Source organism: Ornithorhynchus anatinus, chromosome 12, assembly GCF_004115215.2.
Source record: "Ornithorhynchus anatinus isolate Pmale09 chromosome 12, mOrnAna1.pri.v4, whole genome shotgun sequence".
NCBI classification, from domain to species: Eukaryota; Metazoa; Chordata; class Mammalia; order Monotremata; family Ornithorhynchidae; genus Ornithorhynchus; species Ornithorhynchus anatinus.
In genome coordinates, this window is record NC_041739.1 from 59,638,880 (window position 1) to 59,656,201 (window position 17,322).

A 17,322-nucleotide genomic window follows, 5' to 3' on the forward strand; every position below is an offset into this window, starting at 1 on the left:
CCGGGCATGGGCGGGCAACGTGGGCCCTGCCCGGGCTCTGGGCTCCAGGCTCCAGCCTCTGGCCTCCGGCCTCTAACTGTGGAATTGCTCTCGCAGATACAGCCCCGGGGCAGCTGGGCCTGCCGATGCAGAGTAAGTGGTTTTGGTGCCTGTGGGGGCCGGAGGGTGGCGGAGGGGCATGCGCCCACAGCTTGCCGCAAACGCAGGGGGCGGGGGCTGCCCCGGCCGCTTTCCGGCCTGCACGGATGTCTGCCGCAGCAGGGAGAGGGGCAGGGCACTGCTGCATGACACTGACCGGCCGCTGCCTCTGTGCTCACCTGCAGGGCCTGGGAGAGCTACAAGGGGGTGGGGTGTGTGCGTGTCTTCCAAGTTGGTCTGGGGTGGCCTGATTGTGGCCTGTGGGGGGACCAGACCCTCTCCCCATCCAAAAAGGGAAAACCTTCTAACCAGAAAAAGTAAACTCCCAGGATGAGTTTTCCCCTCCGGGGACAATCTGGGGATGATGCTTTTTGGAGTGGGGGAGTGAGGCAGGTGTCTGCGAGGGAGTGTGTGTGCTTGGAGGGATGTCTGAATGTGGAGTTGTATCTCTACCAGGGGCATATCTGCACAGGTGCGTGTGTTGGTCAGGTGAAGGTGTCTATGGATGTGTGTGTGTGTGTGTGTGTGTGTCTATCTCACGCCCTTCGTAATTTCGGCTACACTTTTGCGTCTCGGCCCCAGCCGTAAGCTCCCAGGAGGGTGTGAGTGGGACCCCTGGCCCCTGGCCCCAGAACAAGACCACAGTGAGTTTGGTGCCATTTTTTTCTTTCCAAGACATGTTCACCTCAACTGTCTGATTTGGTCTCTCAACATAATAATAATGGTATTTGTTAAGCACTTACTATGTGCCAGGCACTGTACTTAACGCTGGATCCCCGGGAGGTGGCGGGGGAGGGAATGGCAGGGACTATTGAGGAGGAAACTGAGGCCCAAAGAGGTTGAGACTCTCTCAAGGTTACCTGGCAGGCTGCTGGCAGAACTGGGACCTGAACCCAGGTCCAGGGCAGATCCCATCGAGGCCCAGGAGCCTCTCCCAGGGTGACAGAGCCCCTGATCCCTTTGTCCCAAACCTTCCATTTGAAAGGGTGGGGATTGCATGGGGGGGAGGGGGGCAGTTTTCCCTAACATCTGCTTCTCACGCTGCAACCTCCGCCTCGGGGGCCTGGCTCCTCGGCTCCCCTTGGGGAGATGCTGAGGTCCAGTCCAGTGGCCTCCCTGACAGGAGGTGAAGACCTGGACCCTGAGCCAGCTCTGCTGCCAGGAGCCCACAACTTTTGAGTGGTCCAGTCCCAGACCCGGCCACTCCCCTCCGCCCCTCTCCGTTTACTCAGCCAGCACCTTGGGGGCATCGGGGCAGATGGTGGCCCTCTGGACCCAGCCAGGGTACAACAGGTTTGAGTCACCGGCTCATGCGGCACGAGGGTCTCAGTCCAAACTCCCAACATTTACTGCGGACGTCCGTGTGTCTGTCCTGCCCCTCCACCCCCTGGGGCATTATCACGAGTGCCACGTGTTGGCGGTGATGGTAACCTCCTCGATCTCCTAGAAGACAAGCCGAGTCTCGGTTTGGAGAGTATGAGCCCATCTCACCACGGGGTCCCTGAGGTTGCCCAAGGGGACAATGGCTCAGTCGGTAGACTGTGTGTCCGAGCGTCCATGTCCCTGGATGTCTGTGAGTGCCCCTGCGTCTGGAAGTCCGTGTTCGTGCGTGTCTCCGTGTCCGTGTCCCGGGAAAGGCATGAGGGATGCCCCGTGTGACCGGGGGCTGAATGGTGGCCCTTGCCCCGGCCCCAGGAGCAGGAGCATGTTGGACGTGCGCAGCGAGGAGACGACTGCGGCTACGGCTGTGCAGCCCCACAGCAGGGCTCACCAGGAGAAGCTGCAGCAGATGAACGCCCAGCTGAAGGAAGAGGACCACCAGTGGCAGGACGTGAGTGGGGAGCGGGCCGGGGTCCGTGTGACTGGTGGGGGGTCACAGAGCAGGTCCTTGGGCATAATTGTCCCCATTTCACAGATGGGGAGACCGAGGCGACTTCCCCAAGGTCACTGGGCAGGCCGGGGCAGAGCCGCCACTGAGACATAGGTCTCCCAACTGCCGGAATCAAGCTCTGTGTGCTCTCCGCACCAGGTCCCACTCCTTCCGTTCACCTCCCTGGGGAGGAAATGGAGCACCGAGCTGGGGCTTTCCTCGCCACGAGGGGCTTCCAGTCCACCCGGCCGGGGGCTAGTGCTCTCACCAGTGATCAGGGTACTGATTAAGTACCACTTGGTGCCAAGTACTGTGCTGAGTCCTGGTGTAAGATAATCAGATCAGGCCCAGTCCTTGCCCCGCCAGAGCTCACGGTCTGAGAGTAAGGGAGGTTGGGTAGTTCATTCTGATTTTACAGATGAGGGAACTGGGGCTCAGAGAGGATAAGTGACTTGGCCCTAGGTCCCGGAGCCACGACTTGAACCCAGGTCTCCTGACTGTCACTCCCAGGCTCTTCCCAATATTGGAGGAGCAACGGGGCCTCGTGGAAAGAGCCTGGGCCTGGGACTCAGAAGACCTGGCTTCTCAACTTGACTCTGACAGTTGCCTGCTGTGTGACCCTGGGGAAGTCACTTCACTTCTCTGGGCTTCATTCCTCAACTGTCACGTGGGGGTTCACTACCTGGTTCTCCCTCCTACTTAGACCTTGAGCTCCATGTGGCACAAAAATGTGTCTGACCTGATTAAATGGTATTTCCCTCATTGCATGTCTTAGTGGCAAGATCATGGTCTTGGGAGTCAGAGGTTGTGGGTTCTAATCCCGGCTCCACCACTTGTCTGCTGGGTGACCTTGGGCAAGTCACTTAATTTCTCTGTGCCTCAGTTATCTCATCTGTAAAATGGGCATTAGGACTGTGAGCCCCATGTGGGACAACTTGATTACCTTGTATCTACCCCAGCACTAAGAACAGTGCTTTGCACATAGTAAGCGCTTAACAAATACCATTATTTATTTTATTGCTTAGAACAGTGCTTGGCACATTGTAAGCACTTAACAAATACCAAATAATCTCTACCGTTCTGCTTTCCATTCTCACCTAGCTTCTTTCCATTCCACCCTGGCTTCTCTTTTAAACCGACGTAGGCCTAGAGGTGTTGCCGGTATAGTTTTTCCTCCATTTTTCACCTGACAAAGTCCCACAGAATAAACAGAAATCACCTCCAGATACGATGCCACTCACACATCCTCTCTCATTGACGTCCACAGAGCTTTCAAGTGCGTACACTCATTCATTTAGTCACATCCACTTGAACGTGCTTGTACATTCACACACACTCAAGGGTGTCAAATGGTCTGTGTTGGGCATGGGGTGTTGTGGGGGAGTCCAGAATAAAGAGGGAAGAGTCAAGGGTGAGGGATGGTCCATCCTGGGTCACTGAGGGAGAGTCAGGGATGGAGAGGGAAGAGTCGGGGTGTTGGATGGTCCGTGCTGGAGCACTTTGGGAGAGTCGGCTGGAGAGGGGAGAGTCAGGCATGTCAGATCAATCAATCAGTGTATTTACTGAGCACTTTCTATGTTCACAGCACTGAAGTAAGCGGTTGAAAGAGGACAACAGAATTGGGAGACATATTCCCTGCTCACAATAAGCCTTACCATCTAGAGGGGGCGGTTTATGGTCTGTGCTGCTTCCCTGGAGGGAGAATCCGGGATCGAAAGGAAACAGTTATTTCTTTCTCTCTCTCTCTTCTCCCCTCTTCCTCTCTCTTCCTCCCCCTCCCCCTTCCTGCCTTTCCCCCTCTTCCTCCCCCGCCATCCCTGTAGGACTTGGCACGGTGGAAGAGCCGCAGGAGAAATGCCTCCCAAGATCTCATCAAGAAGGAAGCAGAGAGGAAAAAAATGGAGAAGTTACTGGCCGAAGGGAACAGGACGAGTGAGCGGAGAAAAAGCATCAAGACGTACCGAGAGATTGTGCAGGAAAAGTGAGTCTGAGGCCCGCCTCCCCAGCCCCATGGGTTTGGGCCCTAGGTGGGCCTGGGCACTGCTCACCAGCCTTGATGGGTGGGCAGGAATCCACTCCCCCTGCCCTCCTCCCCTCTTCCTCTGGCCCTCCTCTCCTCCCTATCCCTTATCCTCCTCTCTTAGTCCTCCTTCCTCTCCCCTCTTAGTCTTTTACAATCCCTTTTACATTCCTTTCCCCGTCCCTCCTCCCCTCTTTCCCCGCTCTCTATCCTTCTTTTCCTCCTCCCCTCCTCATCCCTTATTCCCCTTTCCTGCCTCTCCTTCCCTTCATTGTTTTTGTTATTTCTATCATTATTATTATCTTTGTGAAGCACTTACTATACGTCATGCACTGTTCTAAGTGCTTGGTTAGCCCACTTGAGGCTCACAGTCTAAGTAGGAGGGAGAACAGGCATAGAATCCCCATTTTACACATGAGGAAGCTGAGGCCCAAAGAAGTGACATGATTTGCCCAAGGTCAACCAGCAAACAACTGGCGGAGCTGGGCTGACAATACAAGTCCAAGTCCTCTTCATCCAAACTGCTACCACCTTAAAACAATCACTTATCCTGTCTCATCTTGATTACTCTATCGGCTTCCTTGCTTACCGCCCAGCCTCCTGTCTCTCCCCACTCCAATCCATACTTCACTCTGCTGCCCAGATCATTTTTCTACAGAAATGTTTAGGACATGTTTCCCTACTCCTGAGGAAACTCCAGAGGTTGCCCATTCACCTCCACATCAATCAAAACTCCTCACCATTGGTTTCAAAGCACTCAATCACCTTGCCCCCTCCTACCTCACTTCACTACGCTCCTACTACAATTCGGCCTGCATCCTTCATTCCTCTAATGCTAACCTTCTCACTATACCTCGATCTCATCTATCTCGCTGCCAACCCCTCGCCCACGTCCTGCCTCTGGCCTGGAATGCCCTACCTTCTCAAATCCAACAGACAAGTACTCTCTCCTGCTTCAAAGCCTTACTGAAAGCACATCTCCTCCAAGAGGCCTTTCCTGACTAAGCCCTCCTTTCCTCTTCTCCCACTCCCTTCTGCATTGCCCTAACTTGTTCCCTTTATTCATCTCCATTCCCAGCCCCACAAAACTTATGTATGTATCTGTAATTTATTTTTTTCTATTAATGTCCATCTCCCTCTCTAGACCTATGCTCACTTTGGGCAGGGAATGTCTGTTTATTGTTATATTGTACTCTTCCAAGCACACAGAACAATGTTCTGCACATAGTAAGCGTTCAGTAAATACAATTGAATGAATGAATGAATGAATGAAAGCCTTCTGACTTCCAGGCCCAGGTTCTCTCTACTAGGCCTTGCTGCTCCTCAGAACTCCCTTGGTGCCCTTCCCTGTCCTCCTTCTCCTCTCTGGTCCCTTTCTTGCTTCCTTTGCTTCTCCTTCCCAATTCTTCCTCCTCCCTTGTCCCCCCATCTCCCCTTCTCTTCCCTCCCCTCAGCCTTTCCCACCTGGAACTCCCAGAGTAGGGAGCAGCCAGTGAGAAGGTGTGCGGTGGAGTAGTGTGGGCTGGGCCTGTGGGCAGGAGGAGAGCGGGCCCAGGTGAGGACTTACAGAGTCGTGCCCAGGTGACCTTGTGTCTGCCACCGCCTGGCCCTACAGGGAGCGGAGAGAGAAGGAGCTGCACGAGGCGTACAAGAATGCAGGCTCGCACGAGGAGGCCGAGGGCATCCTGCAGCAGTACATCGAGCGGTTTACTGTCAGCGAGGCCGTCCTGGAGCACCTGCACCTGCCTCACCTCTTGGAGCGCAGCCGCTCCACAGAGCCCGGCCTCTCCCCCTTTCCCTCGCCCCTCCCCTCCCCCTCTTTCTCTCCTTCCTCCTCCCCCTGCTCACCACTCCTGGAGGACCCCCGGCCTTGGAAGTACCTGCGCCAACAGTCCCTGCCTCCCCCACGCTTCACCGCCACGGTCCAGGCGACGGTCGCAGCCCCGGGAGCCCCCAGCACCGCTGGAGCTCCCAGGTCTCCCAGCGGAGTGGCTGGAGCTGGAGTGATGTCGGCACTGACCCCCCGGCCTTACACCCCCCGGCCCTACACCCCACGGCCGGCTCTCCAGACCTGTAAGGTAGGAGGGGCCGGGGCCCAGTTCTCCCGGGAAGCTGGCATCTGCGTTGGGGGGCAGTAGAGGAGCACACATGTCTTGCTTCTGGGGCCCTCACCCAAGTGCTCAGCACGGGGCTCTCCGCCCATTGGTTTGCTGGCAGACCAGCTGACAAGAGAAAGGAGCTTGTGCTAAAGGGGATGCAAGGGGCTGTTTCTCAGGAACACAGATTGGTTGTCCCAGGGTGACTGCTATTAGTGATAATAACAACAATCACAAGCGTTTGTGAATACCCCTTTTATCTTTCCCGGAATTGTTTAATTTCATCCTCATAGAATGTGGGCAGCAGCATGGGAGATCTAGTATCTTACACCTATTTTACTGCTAAGGAAACTGAGGCCCAGTAGGTCAGGGGCTGGGCTGGACCTTGACCACTGTGAGTCTCATGACTCCCAGCTTCACTGCGCAAATCTGAGCATCCAGCTCCCTGTCCAGTTCCCAGCCCCCTCCTGGCCCCCAGGGTTGTGGCTGCAGAGCCTGTTACCAAGTGGAAGAGCCTTGGTCTGAGGGAGCAGCATCACTCTGGCCATCCAAGAACCTCTCTGCCCCGTCCATCCAGCCCCCACACCACAATCACCAAGACTGGGAGAGTCCAGGCCTGGGGAACTGAGCTTTTCAGTAGGAATGGATGGATGGGCTCTGAGTGGTAGCCGGAGCCGGACGAGACCCTTCACCCCTGAAATCTGTGGACTGGGCAGAGAGTGCTGTCATGGCCCCTGTGCTGCCTTGGCCTCTTGTCAGTGGTGTAGGGAAGGTGAGGGGACGCTACTGCCCTGCCTCAGCCTCCTGTCAATAGCACAGGGGCCAGGAAGGTGGCAGGGGACTGTTATGGCCACTGGGCCTGCGTTCGCCTCCCAGAGCCACAGGCTGAGTCAGTTGGCAGGACCCAGGAGACCAGGTCGTATCCCCACTGGCAGGGAGGGCAGAGGTTGTAACCAGAGGCCCCCTGGGACTCACACTGAGCTGGACTCCTTGCAACCTCCCTCATGACACGCATGTAATAATATCAAGGGTATTTACTGAGCACCCACTGGGAGTGACATGCTGCACTAAGTGCTTAGGAAAATACAACAAAAACATGAGATACAGACTGTGCCCACCCTATAGCAGGGGTGACAGGCACTGCATTATTTAGCAGTAGCGGGGACTGAGTATGAGACTATACAGTTGAAGGCAGATGTGCAGCCAAGATTCAGACCCCCTTCAGCCAATCCATTATCCCAGCATGGAGCGAACTCCCCCCACCCCGGCCCCTGCCGCCAATGAGTTATTGAAGTAAAAGCACCCTGCAGGGGGTGTTTTTGGGGAGGGGGAAGAAGGAGTTAATGCTCATTTAAAGGAAGTGAATCTGCAGGTGGTAGCATGGATTAGCCCTACAGTTGAACCTTAAACATCCTTCCTGTCTCAAACCAAGGAGGGTCAGCAGGGGTCATGCCACTCCAGGGGTCCATCCCTTGCAATCATTCAATCCATCAATGGTATTTCTTGAGCGCTTACTGTTTGCGGAGCACCATATTAAGTGCTCCGGAGAGTACAGAACAACAGAGTAGGTAGATGCGTCCTCTGCCCGCAAGGAATTTACAGGCTAGAGGGGGAGACAGACCTTAAAATAAATTTCTGGATATGTGCACGAGTGCTGTGGGGCTGAGGGTGGGGTGAATAAAGGGCACAGATCCAAAGGCAAAGAAGAGGGAGTAGGGGAAATGAGGGCTTAGTTGGGGAAGGCCTCTTGGAGGAGATGGGATTTTAATAAGACTTTAAGCCTTACAGCAAGTCTGTCCCATCCTCCCCATTGGTGGGAGGTCTGCTATTGTCCCCACACCCACAGGAAGAGCCAAAGCCCGGCCCCGGCAGAGGAGCCATCAACGGAGTGGAAGAGGAGGAGCCAGAGTGTCCAGAGGAAAGGCCGTGCCCACCTCTGAGCGTGTCTCAGCCACCGGCCACATCTCCGGGGGACCCTACCCTAGCCCCTGAGATCTCCGCAGAGAGACCAAGCCCCCCTCTGACCATATCTCAGCCGCTGGCCACATCCCCAGGGGACCCCACGCTACCCCCTGAGATCTCTGCAGAAAGGCCATGCCTGCCTCTGACTGTATCTCAGACGCCGGCCACACCCCCCAGGAACCCCACCGCAGCCCCTGAGATCTCTGAGGAGAGGCCAGACTCCCGTGGAGCTCCCCCAGAGCCAACGGTAAGAACCTACATCAGCTCACAACCTTTCCAGCACAGACCATGGGGGTCAAGAGACCCGGGAATAGGGAAGGGATTTGCACGCGTCATTCTGGTCTTGGGATGGAGGTGGAGGGCGGGTCCACGGCTATTTCCTCTGGATGGGAAGCAAGGTGAAGCCAGCACTGCGTGGCCAGCCCAGGACCGGTGCCTGGCTCCCTCGGACTCGACAGAGCAGGGTAGCGGCTGGAGGTGTTGGCAGGTGTTGGCAGACCATGGCATGACCCCTGCACACAGTAAGCGGATTGCTCCCCAGCCCTGCGCTTACCACTCAACAAATACCACTGATTCATTCGTTCATTAATACCCCATGGTCTGTCCGGCCTGGGTCCCTCCTTCATTGTCCATTCTGCCCTGGGACTGTCACCTAATTTAGCATAAAGTTCTGCATTTTTAGCTGGACTGGGCTCCAGGTAGTGGTTCCGATCACTTGCTGTGGGACAAAACATTGTACTGGGCTCTAACTGTAAGCAGAGCGCTGTTTTGGGGCTCCTGTTATTGAATGCAGAGTGCAGTACAGGACACCTACTAGGCAGTTAGCAGTATTGGACCCCTACTGTATGCACAGTGCTGTACTAGGCACTAACTGTGTGCAGCACTCTGTGTGGGTGGACACACCCTGGCAGTGTGGCACGGCGCTACCTCGGAGCCAGGCTGGCAGGGAAGCGGGTGGCTCTCCCAGGTGCCGGGAGCCCCAGTTCTCTGTGTTGCAGATCGGGAGCCCCCTGCACAGCTGGGAGAAGCTGTGGCCTGAGGCGGGGGCCAGAAACCCACCCCTCAGATCAGCGGTCCCGTGTCTGTGGCTCCTATCGACCCTTGGAGCTGCTGACCCTGCCTGTCTCTTGCTGCCATTGCCGTGGGACTTCTCCCCCGAACCCTCCACCCACCCATAGATAGGGAGTGCAGGAAGGCCCGATCCATTCTCCTTGGCAGCCCACTGGGCTGGTTCTGCCTGGCCCTCAAAGGAAGCACTGTCCTCTGGCCTGAATGCTGCCTCTCCTCCCCCGCCCCTGAAATGTCACCATTCCTTGGTGAGAGGGGAGTAGTTGCCACTGACCATAGCACTGGGGCTGGCGAATGGGGTGAGGGGGTGGCGTAGAGCCAGAATCTGCCCGACCTTGGGTTCCTCCAGTCTGGAGACATCCCTGGAAGAGTGTCCTTGCTGGGCCTCTGTGGGAAGAGTCAGAAGTGTGGGATGGTCCATGCTGGGTCACTGGGGGAGAGTTGGGGATGGAAGGGGAGAGTCAAGGGTGTTGGTTGGGCCGTGCTAGATCACTGGGGGAGAGTCGGAGATGGAGAGGGAAGAGTCAGGAGTGTGCGATGGTCCGTTCTGGGTCACCGGGGGAGAGTCAGGGATGGAGAGGGAAGAGTTAGGGATGTGGAATGGTCTGTGGAATGGTCTGTGCAGGGTCACTGGGGGAGAGTTGGGGATGGAGAAGGGAGAATTAGGAGTTTTAGTGGACCTGTCCCTAGCCACAAGAGTGGGCGTCCAGGAGAGCAACGAGCACACGGTTCATCCCAGCGCCTGGCACAGACTGTCAGTGTAGGAAATCCTTGTGGGGATGGGAGCAGTTCATCCTTGTGTGTAGCACCATTCAGCACTTCCAGCCTGGTTGCTTCCCACCCACTGGCCCATGCGAGCCCCATTCCAGACCGGCCCGTGGGGCTGGCAGGCTGTTGTCAGCCTGGCCTGACCAAAAACAATCTGTCTTGCAGGTTGCCACCACCAGAGAAGTGAAACCGAGTGGGCAGGAGGATGAGACAGGTTGGAGACTGGCAGGGGAGCCCACGGCAAAACCCAATTCTCCAGGTTGGTGTTGCATTGCCAGGGTGGGTGGGGTGTGCTGTCTGGAAGTATCCACGTCCATCACACCGTGGGCAGGTCTGCCCAGGGCTCCCCAGGGTATGATGTACCCTATGTGGGATAGACCTGGGGGACTGTCTGCCCAGTCATTACTGTCTCCCCAATAGATTGGTGGATGGATAGTCTGTCCATCTCCTTCTCCGAACCTGTGTGGGTCACACCTCCCTAAGAGACTCACTCCACTTCCCAGGATAGGACTTTAGCCAGAAAAATATTCTCGAAACATTTTTCCAGCTTTCAGGTGCCCCACTGGCAGTTCTGTCATTTGGCCTTCGTTCCAATACTGTCACTCTGTAAGCCGGCAGCCTGCAGCCCACACTGCATCCCCTGCTAGTTACGGCACCTGCTGGTTCCCCTGAGGCCTCTGCATCCGCGTTTCAGAGAAAAGCAAGCTGTTACAGCAGAGGCTGGATCTTTAGGGTTTTTGCCTTTGTGGACCCGACTTCTATCACCCAAATCCTTTGAAAACTAGTATTTAATTCCCCCCCCCCAATTCAAATATTCTCATTTGAGTTTTCTGAAGGTTGGCCCTGCCAATAATGCTGCGCCAGTCTGGGGCATCTGAAGGGCCTTTGGGCCGGTTGTCTCTGTCACCGGCAAACTCGGCAGCGAGGGTGGGAAGGTCCGCTTGGGTTTGAACATCACACAGACCTTTCCTCCCCGGGAACCTGCCCCGAGCCACCTTGAAGAACTGGGCAGGAGGAGGCCAGAACCCCAGAGATGCCGCTGGCTGCCTGTGCCCACCAATGTCGGTCTGTCTGCCTGCGGGGCCCATTTTAGAGCACCAGCACTTTGTCACAACAGTGACATGCACCAGCCCGACCGTGGCCTCGGTGGAGTTTTCCACTCGCCGCCAACCCCGGGACGCTGCCACCGCTGTGGGAAGACAAGATGCAGCCAGGGGACCAGACACCGAAGCCTGCGGCCAAGTCCAGTTGGTGCTGTCGCAGAAGGTAACGTACTCGAGGTGGTGCGGGCTTGGCCTGAAGAGATAGGCTCCTGCACCGAGTCTTGCTGCTGTCTTCCAAGGAAACAGCCCTTCCAGCAGTGGGCTTGGGCACGGGCAGCATTGGTTAGTCTCTGGAACCTGGCTTGGTGCCACAAGCTGGCCTTTCACTCACGAAAATGGGGCTCAGAGTCTGTGTAGCAGGCCTGAGCAGTGCTGGACCCCTGTTTTTTCCCAGCACCGCTCTCAGGCCCCTTGATCCCTCTGCACCATTCTCCTTAGGACCTGATCCCTGGTCTCCCTTGCCCCCCAGAGCACCATTCCCCTGAGGGCTTTCAGGTCTCCCTGGTCTCCCAGGTGTCTCGGGCTGTTTGGTGCAGTGAAAAGCCCATAGATGGGGCCTTTAAGAGTCCAGGCTGTTGGGTGAGGCCATACTGCCTCAGGAGCTAGGGGTGGCTTGGGGGGCCCAGCTTCACTGATGGCTCCCGCCAATGGCTCTGGGGTTCCACCTCTGCTGGCCTGAGCTGGCCCTGGAGAGGGGTTTGGAGAAGGGGCTTCAGGGACCCTGGAGGTTCAGAAACAAGGGACTATAGGCAGGTAGGCTTGGCTCTAGGGAACTCTGGCACCCTGAACTCTAGCACCAACTGGCAGCTGGGATGTTCTGGCACCTCTGGAAAACTCGGGATCCAAACCCAATTGGGTGATGGCCCTAGGACAGTGGGAGCACCAGCCTCCCCCAGAGCGAGCCAGCCCAGAACTCTACTTTCACCCCTCCATCCTCTGGCTCATCTTACACATGTAGAGGCCCAGAGAGGTGCAGTGCCTTGTCCCAGCCTGCGCTGAATGAAAAAAATGAGAATGAGAATGGGGGTGGTGGAGAGAGTGAGGTACTACAAACAGGGGACACAGAGGGGGACCATTTTGAGGTCATGCCTTTGGACCCACCTGTGACTCCTCAGTGCCCTAAGTCCTGAGACTGTTCTGTTTGGGAGAGAATCACCCCAAAGCCCCCTGCACCCCATCTTTCCTGGGTGGGTGGATCTCACACCGGGTTTGGACTTGAATCCACAGGCGGCAGCTCCAAAGTCCTCCGAACCTAAAGCCAGCGTGGTCTTCCCGTCTTCGCCCCGAGCGCCTGGCGTACCACAGCTCACTTTGCCCGATTTGGATCTGCATGGTGAGAGACGCCTTGGTTACGGAGACACCTGCTCTGGGAAATCGCTTTCGCTCCTTCTGCTCAGAAACTGAGACAGTGGAGTCTGGGGGAAGGTGGCCTCTTTCCACCAGATTTCCCGGGAGCCCCGGGGGTGGGGGGTGGATAGCGAGGACTTTCTCCCAGAAGACTCCCCTCGTTGGTACCAAGAGGCTTGGTCGGGGGGCAGCCCTCTCCTGAGTTGGACACCACAGCATCCTTCCTCTGGGACCCTAAGAAATAGAAGGTGGGGGGGGGCTCTGTGAAGGAGTTTCCCTCCAGCCAAGTGTTCAGGGGACCGCCAAGCTCCCTCCCATGAACACTCACAGGCCTGTACTCAAGGCCTGCCCCCGGATCAGCTTCTCCCCGAGTCAGTCAAGCAGCTCAACCCAGGCCCCCACAAATCAGGCTACGAGGCATGCTGGGTCCTGAACGGGGTGGCATCAGTGTCCAAGGGGTGTCACCCAGATAGGCCTGTGGCGAGTCGGGTGGTGAGGGAGAGACAGGTGTGCTCATGGCTGTGAAGGCTCCCCTTGCTACCTGTGGCCCAGGGCCCTCCCTACATAGGACAAGCCAAGGGGCAGAAGCCTCCGAGATGAACCGAGATATGGAACAAATCTCCTCCCTCCATCTTCCAGCAGCGGAACCCAGTGGCGATGAGAAGTCCCCAGTGAGTAACTCTGCCCTACTGTGCCGGGAGCTGGTCGGGCCAGCTGGGGCCGGGGGGGATGTGTGTGAGCGGTTGCCCGTGCAGCCCACCTACCCCTGGGGAATCCAGACCCCCAAACCCCCAAACCCCCAGGCCATCTGGATCCCGAAGGCTTGAGACGGCTAGAAGCCTGCCTGCTTGGCTGGGATGGTGACTGGCTATACAAGGTGATGGTGGTTTTTCGTTACTCCTTACAGTAACCACCATTTCCGCTATGTCCTGAACACCTACTGTATAGAGGGTTTGGTCGGGGAGCAACCCTGGGCAGGACGCTGTGATGCCCTGAAAGCCCCGGCTGTAAGGCGGCCACCGCCCCCAATGGTTTCTAGAGCTGCAGCAGAGAGATACTGTGGCCCAGTTTTCGAAGCCCTTTTTTACTGGTCAGGCTCGAGAATAGCACTGCCCTGATCTCACCCGACTTAGTTGTCGCTGAGTATCGACTGTGTGCAGAGAACTGGAACGAGCGCTTGAGAGAGAATAGCCAAGTAGGAAGGCAAAATCCCCGCCCTCAAGCAGTTTGCAATCTAGCGGGGGGCATGTTTGCAAAAGTAAATTACAGGTAGAGGGAAGCAACAGAGTTTAAAGAACTGAGTGGAAGGGTAGTGGGAGGGGTGAGTTTTACCCAAGTGCTTAGGTAACTTGGCTGGTAGTGGGGAAACAGATTAATCAGGACAGATCTCCTGGGGCTGTTGTGATTTCAGGAGGGGAGGGCCCTGGAGATAGAGCTGGGTGGTCTGCCATGGTCTGCCACTGGATGTGAAGTGGGGAGAGAGTTCCAGCCAGAAAGGAGGACGTCATAGGCAAGAGACCAGTCGAGAGAGGGGTGAGAACAAAGTACAGTGCATAGGTTGGTCTGAAAGGAACCAAGAGTACGAGCTGGGGTGCAGTAGGAGAAGAAAGTGTTTAGCTAGGAGGAAGAGAGCTGAAGGTTCTGGGGATTTTGATTCTGATCGACCCAGTTTCACTTGGGATCTGCTCTTGGGTAGCCGAAGCTTCTTGAGAATGGAGCTAATCCTACCAGGACCAGACTGAGTGTTTGGGAGCAATGGGACCGGTGCCCCAAGATTCCAATTGTGGCGCTGCGGGCCTGGTGTCCTCAGCCACCCAGTTGTGGGTGATGGGCTCAGTGTTCCCCAACAGCTGTTCAGGCTTTGGCTCTCAGACTCATTCCCCAAGGCTCCAGCTGAACCTGAGAGCTTCTGAAGGAGGGTGGAAAGACCCCCAAATGGGGGTCCCTACCCTGTTGGCTCTAGGCCACTAGCCCCATGCTAGTCAGCACCCACCCCTGGCCAGTCTGACCAGACCAAGGTCCCTGCTCCACCCAGGGAGCTCAGTCCCTAGGTTCAGGGTCCCACACCAGTCAGCAGGAGGGAACCCAGGGATGGGGCCAGCTGGGCACGGTCAGCTGCTTGCCCTCCCATGGCCTGACCAATCCTCCCACCCATTTCCCCCCCCCCCCCCCAGCGTTTCAGCTTCGGCCCGTGGGACCCTGAGGAAGAGCGGCGGCGGCAGGAGCGCTGGCAGCAGGAGCAGGAGCGCCGCTTGCAGGTGGGGCTGGGGGGACTTGGGGGCAGGGAACACCTGGTACATTTCCCCTTCACCTCCCACCTCCAGCCCCCGCGTCTCAATGTGATGCTGCAAGGGGAGGGGTCTTGGCCGGCTGGGCCCCCGAGAGGCTCCTCTGGTCCAGAGCAGCGAGTGCAAATGTGACTGTCTGACCTGTAAGCTCATTATAGGCAGGGAACGTGTCTGCTAATTTCTCTCATACTCTGTTCTCCCAAGTGCTTGGAACAGCATGGAGAAGCAGCATGGCTTAGTGAGAACACGGGCTTGGGAATCAGAGGTCGTGGGTTCTAATCCCGCCTCTGCTACTTGTCAGCTGTGTGACCTTGGGCAAGTCACTTCACTTCTCTGTGGCTCAGTGACATCATCTGTCAAATGGGGATTAGAACTGTGAGCCCCACGTGGGGCAACCTGTTTACCTTGTATCTACCCCAGTGCTTAGAACAGTGCTTGGCACATAGTAAGCACTTAACAAACACCAACATATTTATTATTAAGTACTCCAGCACTTAGAACAGAGCTTGGCACATAGTAAGCACTTAAATGCCATCGTAATCATTATTATTATTATTATTAACAGAGTTCTGCACATAGTAAGCACTCGTACATATCATTGATTGATTGCTTTATTGGACCTACAGGAGCGGTACCAGAAGGAGCAGGACAGGCTGAAAGAGGAGTGGGAGCGGGCCCAGAGGGAGGTGGAAGAGGAAGAGCAAAGATACTATGAAGAGGTAAAGGCAGGCTGGGGTTCGGTGGGAGGGAGAGCCAGGGTGGCCATGACCACTGCCGTCTAGATCATCTGCCCCAGCCACCTATGGTGGGCCTCCCCTCCCCCACTGCCCCCCGGGCCCTTGCCCACTTGGGGAGGGGGACCCTTTTCTGGGACTGTGGGATCTGGGGTGCATTCAACTCTTTCATCCTACTCCTGCCTCCAGGAGCGCAGGATAATCGAAGACACGGTGGTGCCGTTGTCGGTGTCCTCAAGCTCTGCGGATCAGTTGTCCTCCTCCTCATCCACTGCGACAGAGGGACCCGGGACCGGGGTGAGACAGTGGATCTGTTGGGGCAGGCACTGGGGCTTCAGGACCTGAGCCTAGCAGGGCTGGCCGAAAGTGGGGAGGATGGTGTGGGAGGGGTGTGTGGTGAGGGAGGAGCAGGCGAGAGGGCTACGCTGCCTGGGTCTTAACCCCGGATCACCAGTAGTCTTCCTCTGGTGGACGGGACAGTCCCTCTGTGCCAGCAGGAAGCAGGAATTATGGGTGCCCTCTGCGGGAGGGACTATCCTGTCCTTCACAGGGAGAGACAGTGCATCTTCCCCACCTCTCTGCATGGCAGGGGGTTCAAGGGTCCTGGATAAGCCATAACCCTCATAATTGAGAGTGGTTGGAGAGAGGGTTCTTAGAAACAGCACGGCTTAGTAGGAAGATCCTGGGCCTGGGAGTCAGGACCTGGGTTCTAACCCCAGCTCTACCACATACCTGCTGTGTGACCTTGGCCAAGTCATTTAACTTGTCTTTGCCTCGGTTCCTTTATCTGCAAAATGGGAATTTAATACCTGTGCTCAAACTTATCCTGTTCAAACTTATCTTACAGACTGTGAGCCCCACGTGGGACCTGATTATCCTGTATCTGCCCCCTTAATAAATGCTGTAATAATAATAATAATTAGTAATAGTAGTGGTAGTAGGATTTTCCGTTTGATTTGGTTTTGGAGGCGGCAAATGAGAAATCCATCTGGTCCGTGTCGGAGATGTTGATGGCTCAGCAGCCTGGACCCGAGGAGGTCATCACAGAACCCTCTCCCCACTGTGGTTCCCTGGCCCCTCACCAGTTCAGTCTCCCCACTCTGTTGCCCCAGGACAAGGCAGTGCCAGGAAGCTGGCCCGAGGAAGAGCAAGAAGGTGAAGCCCGGGGGCGGCGGCAGCAGCAAGGGGCAGAACTGTTGCCATCAGACGGAGCAGCGGAATCCGGGAGCAAAGAGCGGAGGTTCGTGCGGGGCTGGAGAGAGACAGGGTCGTATGCACCCCCCGGGAAAGGAGTCTGGCCGAAAACAGGCTCCAGCTTTCATTCTCCCCCACGTCCTCTGCAGTGTTGTGATGCTGCTGGCAGCACTGCAGGCCCGAGGACTGAGCACACTGGGCAACCTCTGCTGGGCAGCAGTTGCAGTGCCACCAGGTTGAGCATCTCAGCCTCTGGAGGGTTTGAGGGGGTGATGTGGATGCTGGCTTGGCACAGCAGGGTCAGCTAGGGTGGCACCTGCTCTGCCCCTGCCAGGTCACCCTCTCTGGCACTTTACCCTCTGGTGGGGCTGAGAACCAGCATGGATTTAGTGGATAGAGCACTGGCCTGGGAGTCAGGAGGACCTGGGTCCTAATCCCGACTCTGCCACTTGTCTGCTGGGTGACCTTTTTTCTTTTTTTTAATGGTATTTGTTAAGCGCTTACTATGTGTCAAGTACTGTTGTAAACCCTGGGGTAGATACAAGGTAATCAGATTGTCCCACATGGGGCTCACAGTCTTAATCCCCATTTTACAGATGAGGTAAGTGAGGCACAGAGAAGTTAACTGACTTGCCCAAGGTCACACAGCAGACAAGCGGCAGAGCCGGGATTAGAACCCACATCCTCCGACTCCCAAACCCGTGTGCTTTCCACTAAGCTATGCTGCTTCGACA

The 17,322-nt window shown here is 56.4% G+C and overlaps 1 protein-coding gene across 6 annotated transcripts in view; it reads left to right on the forward strand.

Moving 5' to 3' along the window:
• The window catches only part of LIMCH1 (LIM and calponin homology domains 1), a 75,582-nt gene that overhangs the window by 46,226 nt on the left and 12,034 nt on the right, over positions 1-17,322 (forward strand). For 3 of the 6 annotated variants that reach the window (XM_029076717.1, XM_039913694.1, XM_039913697.1), the window contains 13 exons: positions 97-132; positions 1,834-1,969; positions 3,832-3,989; positions 5,644-6,106; positions 7,971-8,333; positions 10,088-10,181; positions 11,016-11,188; positions 12,253-12,358; positions 12,925-13,043; positions 14,547-14,630; positions 15,287-15,379; positions 15,584-15,691; positions 16,507-16,634. In XM_029076717.1, coding sequence (XP_028932550.1) covers positions 97-132; positions 1,834-1,969; positions 3,832-3,989; positions 5,644-6,106; positions 7,971-8,333; positions 10,088-10,181; positions 11,016-11,188; positions 12,253-12,358; positions 12,925-13,043; positions 14,547-14,630; positions 15,287-15,379; positions 15,584-15,691; positions 16,507-16,634 — 2,061 coding nt within the window. The remainder of the gene's footprint in view (positions 1-96; positions 133-1,833; positions 1,970-3,831; positions 3,990-5,643; positions 6,107-7,970; positions 8,334-10,087; positions 10,182-11,015; positions 11,189-12,252; positions 12,359-12,924; positions 13,044-14,546; positions 14,631-15,286; positions 15,380-15,583; positions 15,692-16,506; positions 16,635-17,322) is intronic. The other 3 variants (XM_039913696.1, XM_039913695.1, XM_029076718.1) reach the window with 3 other exon arrangements.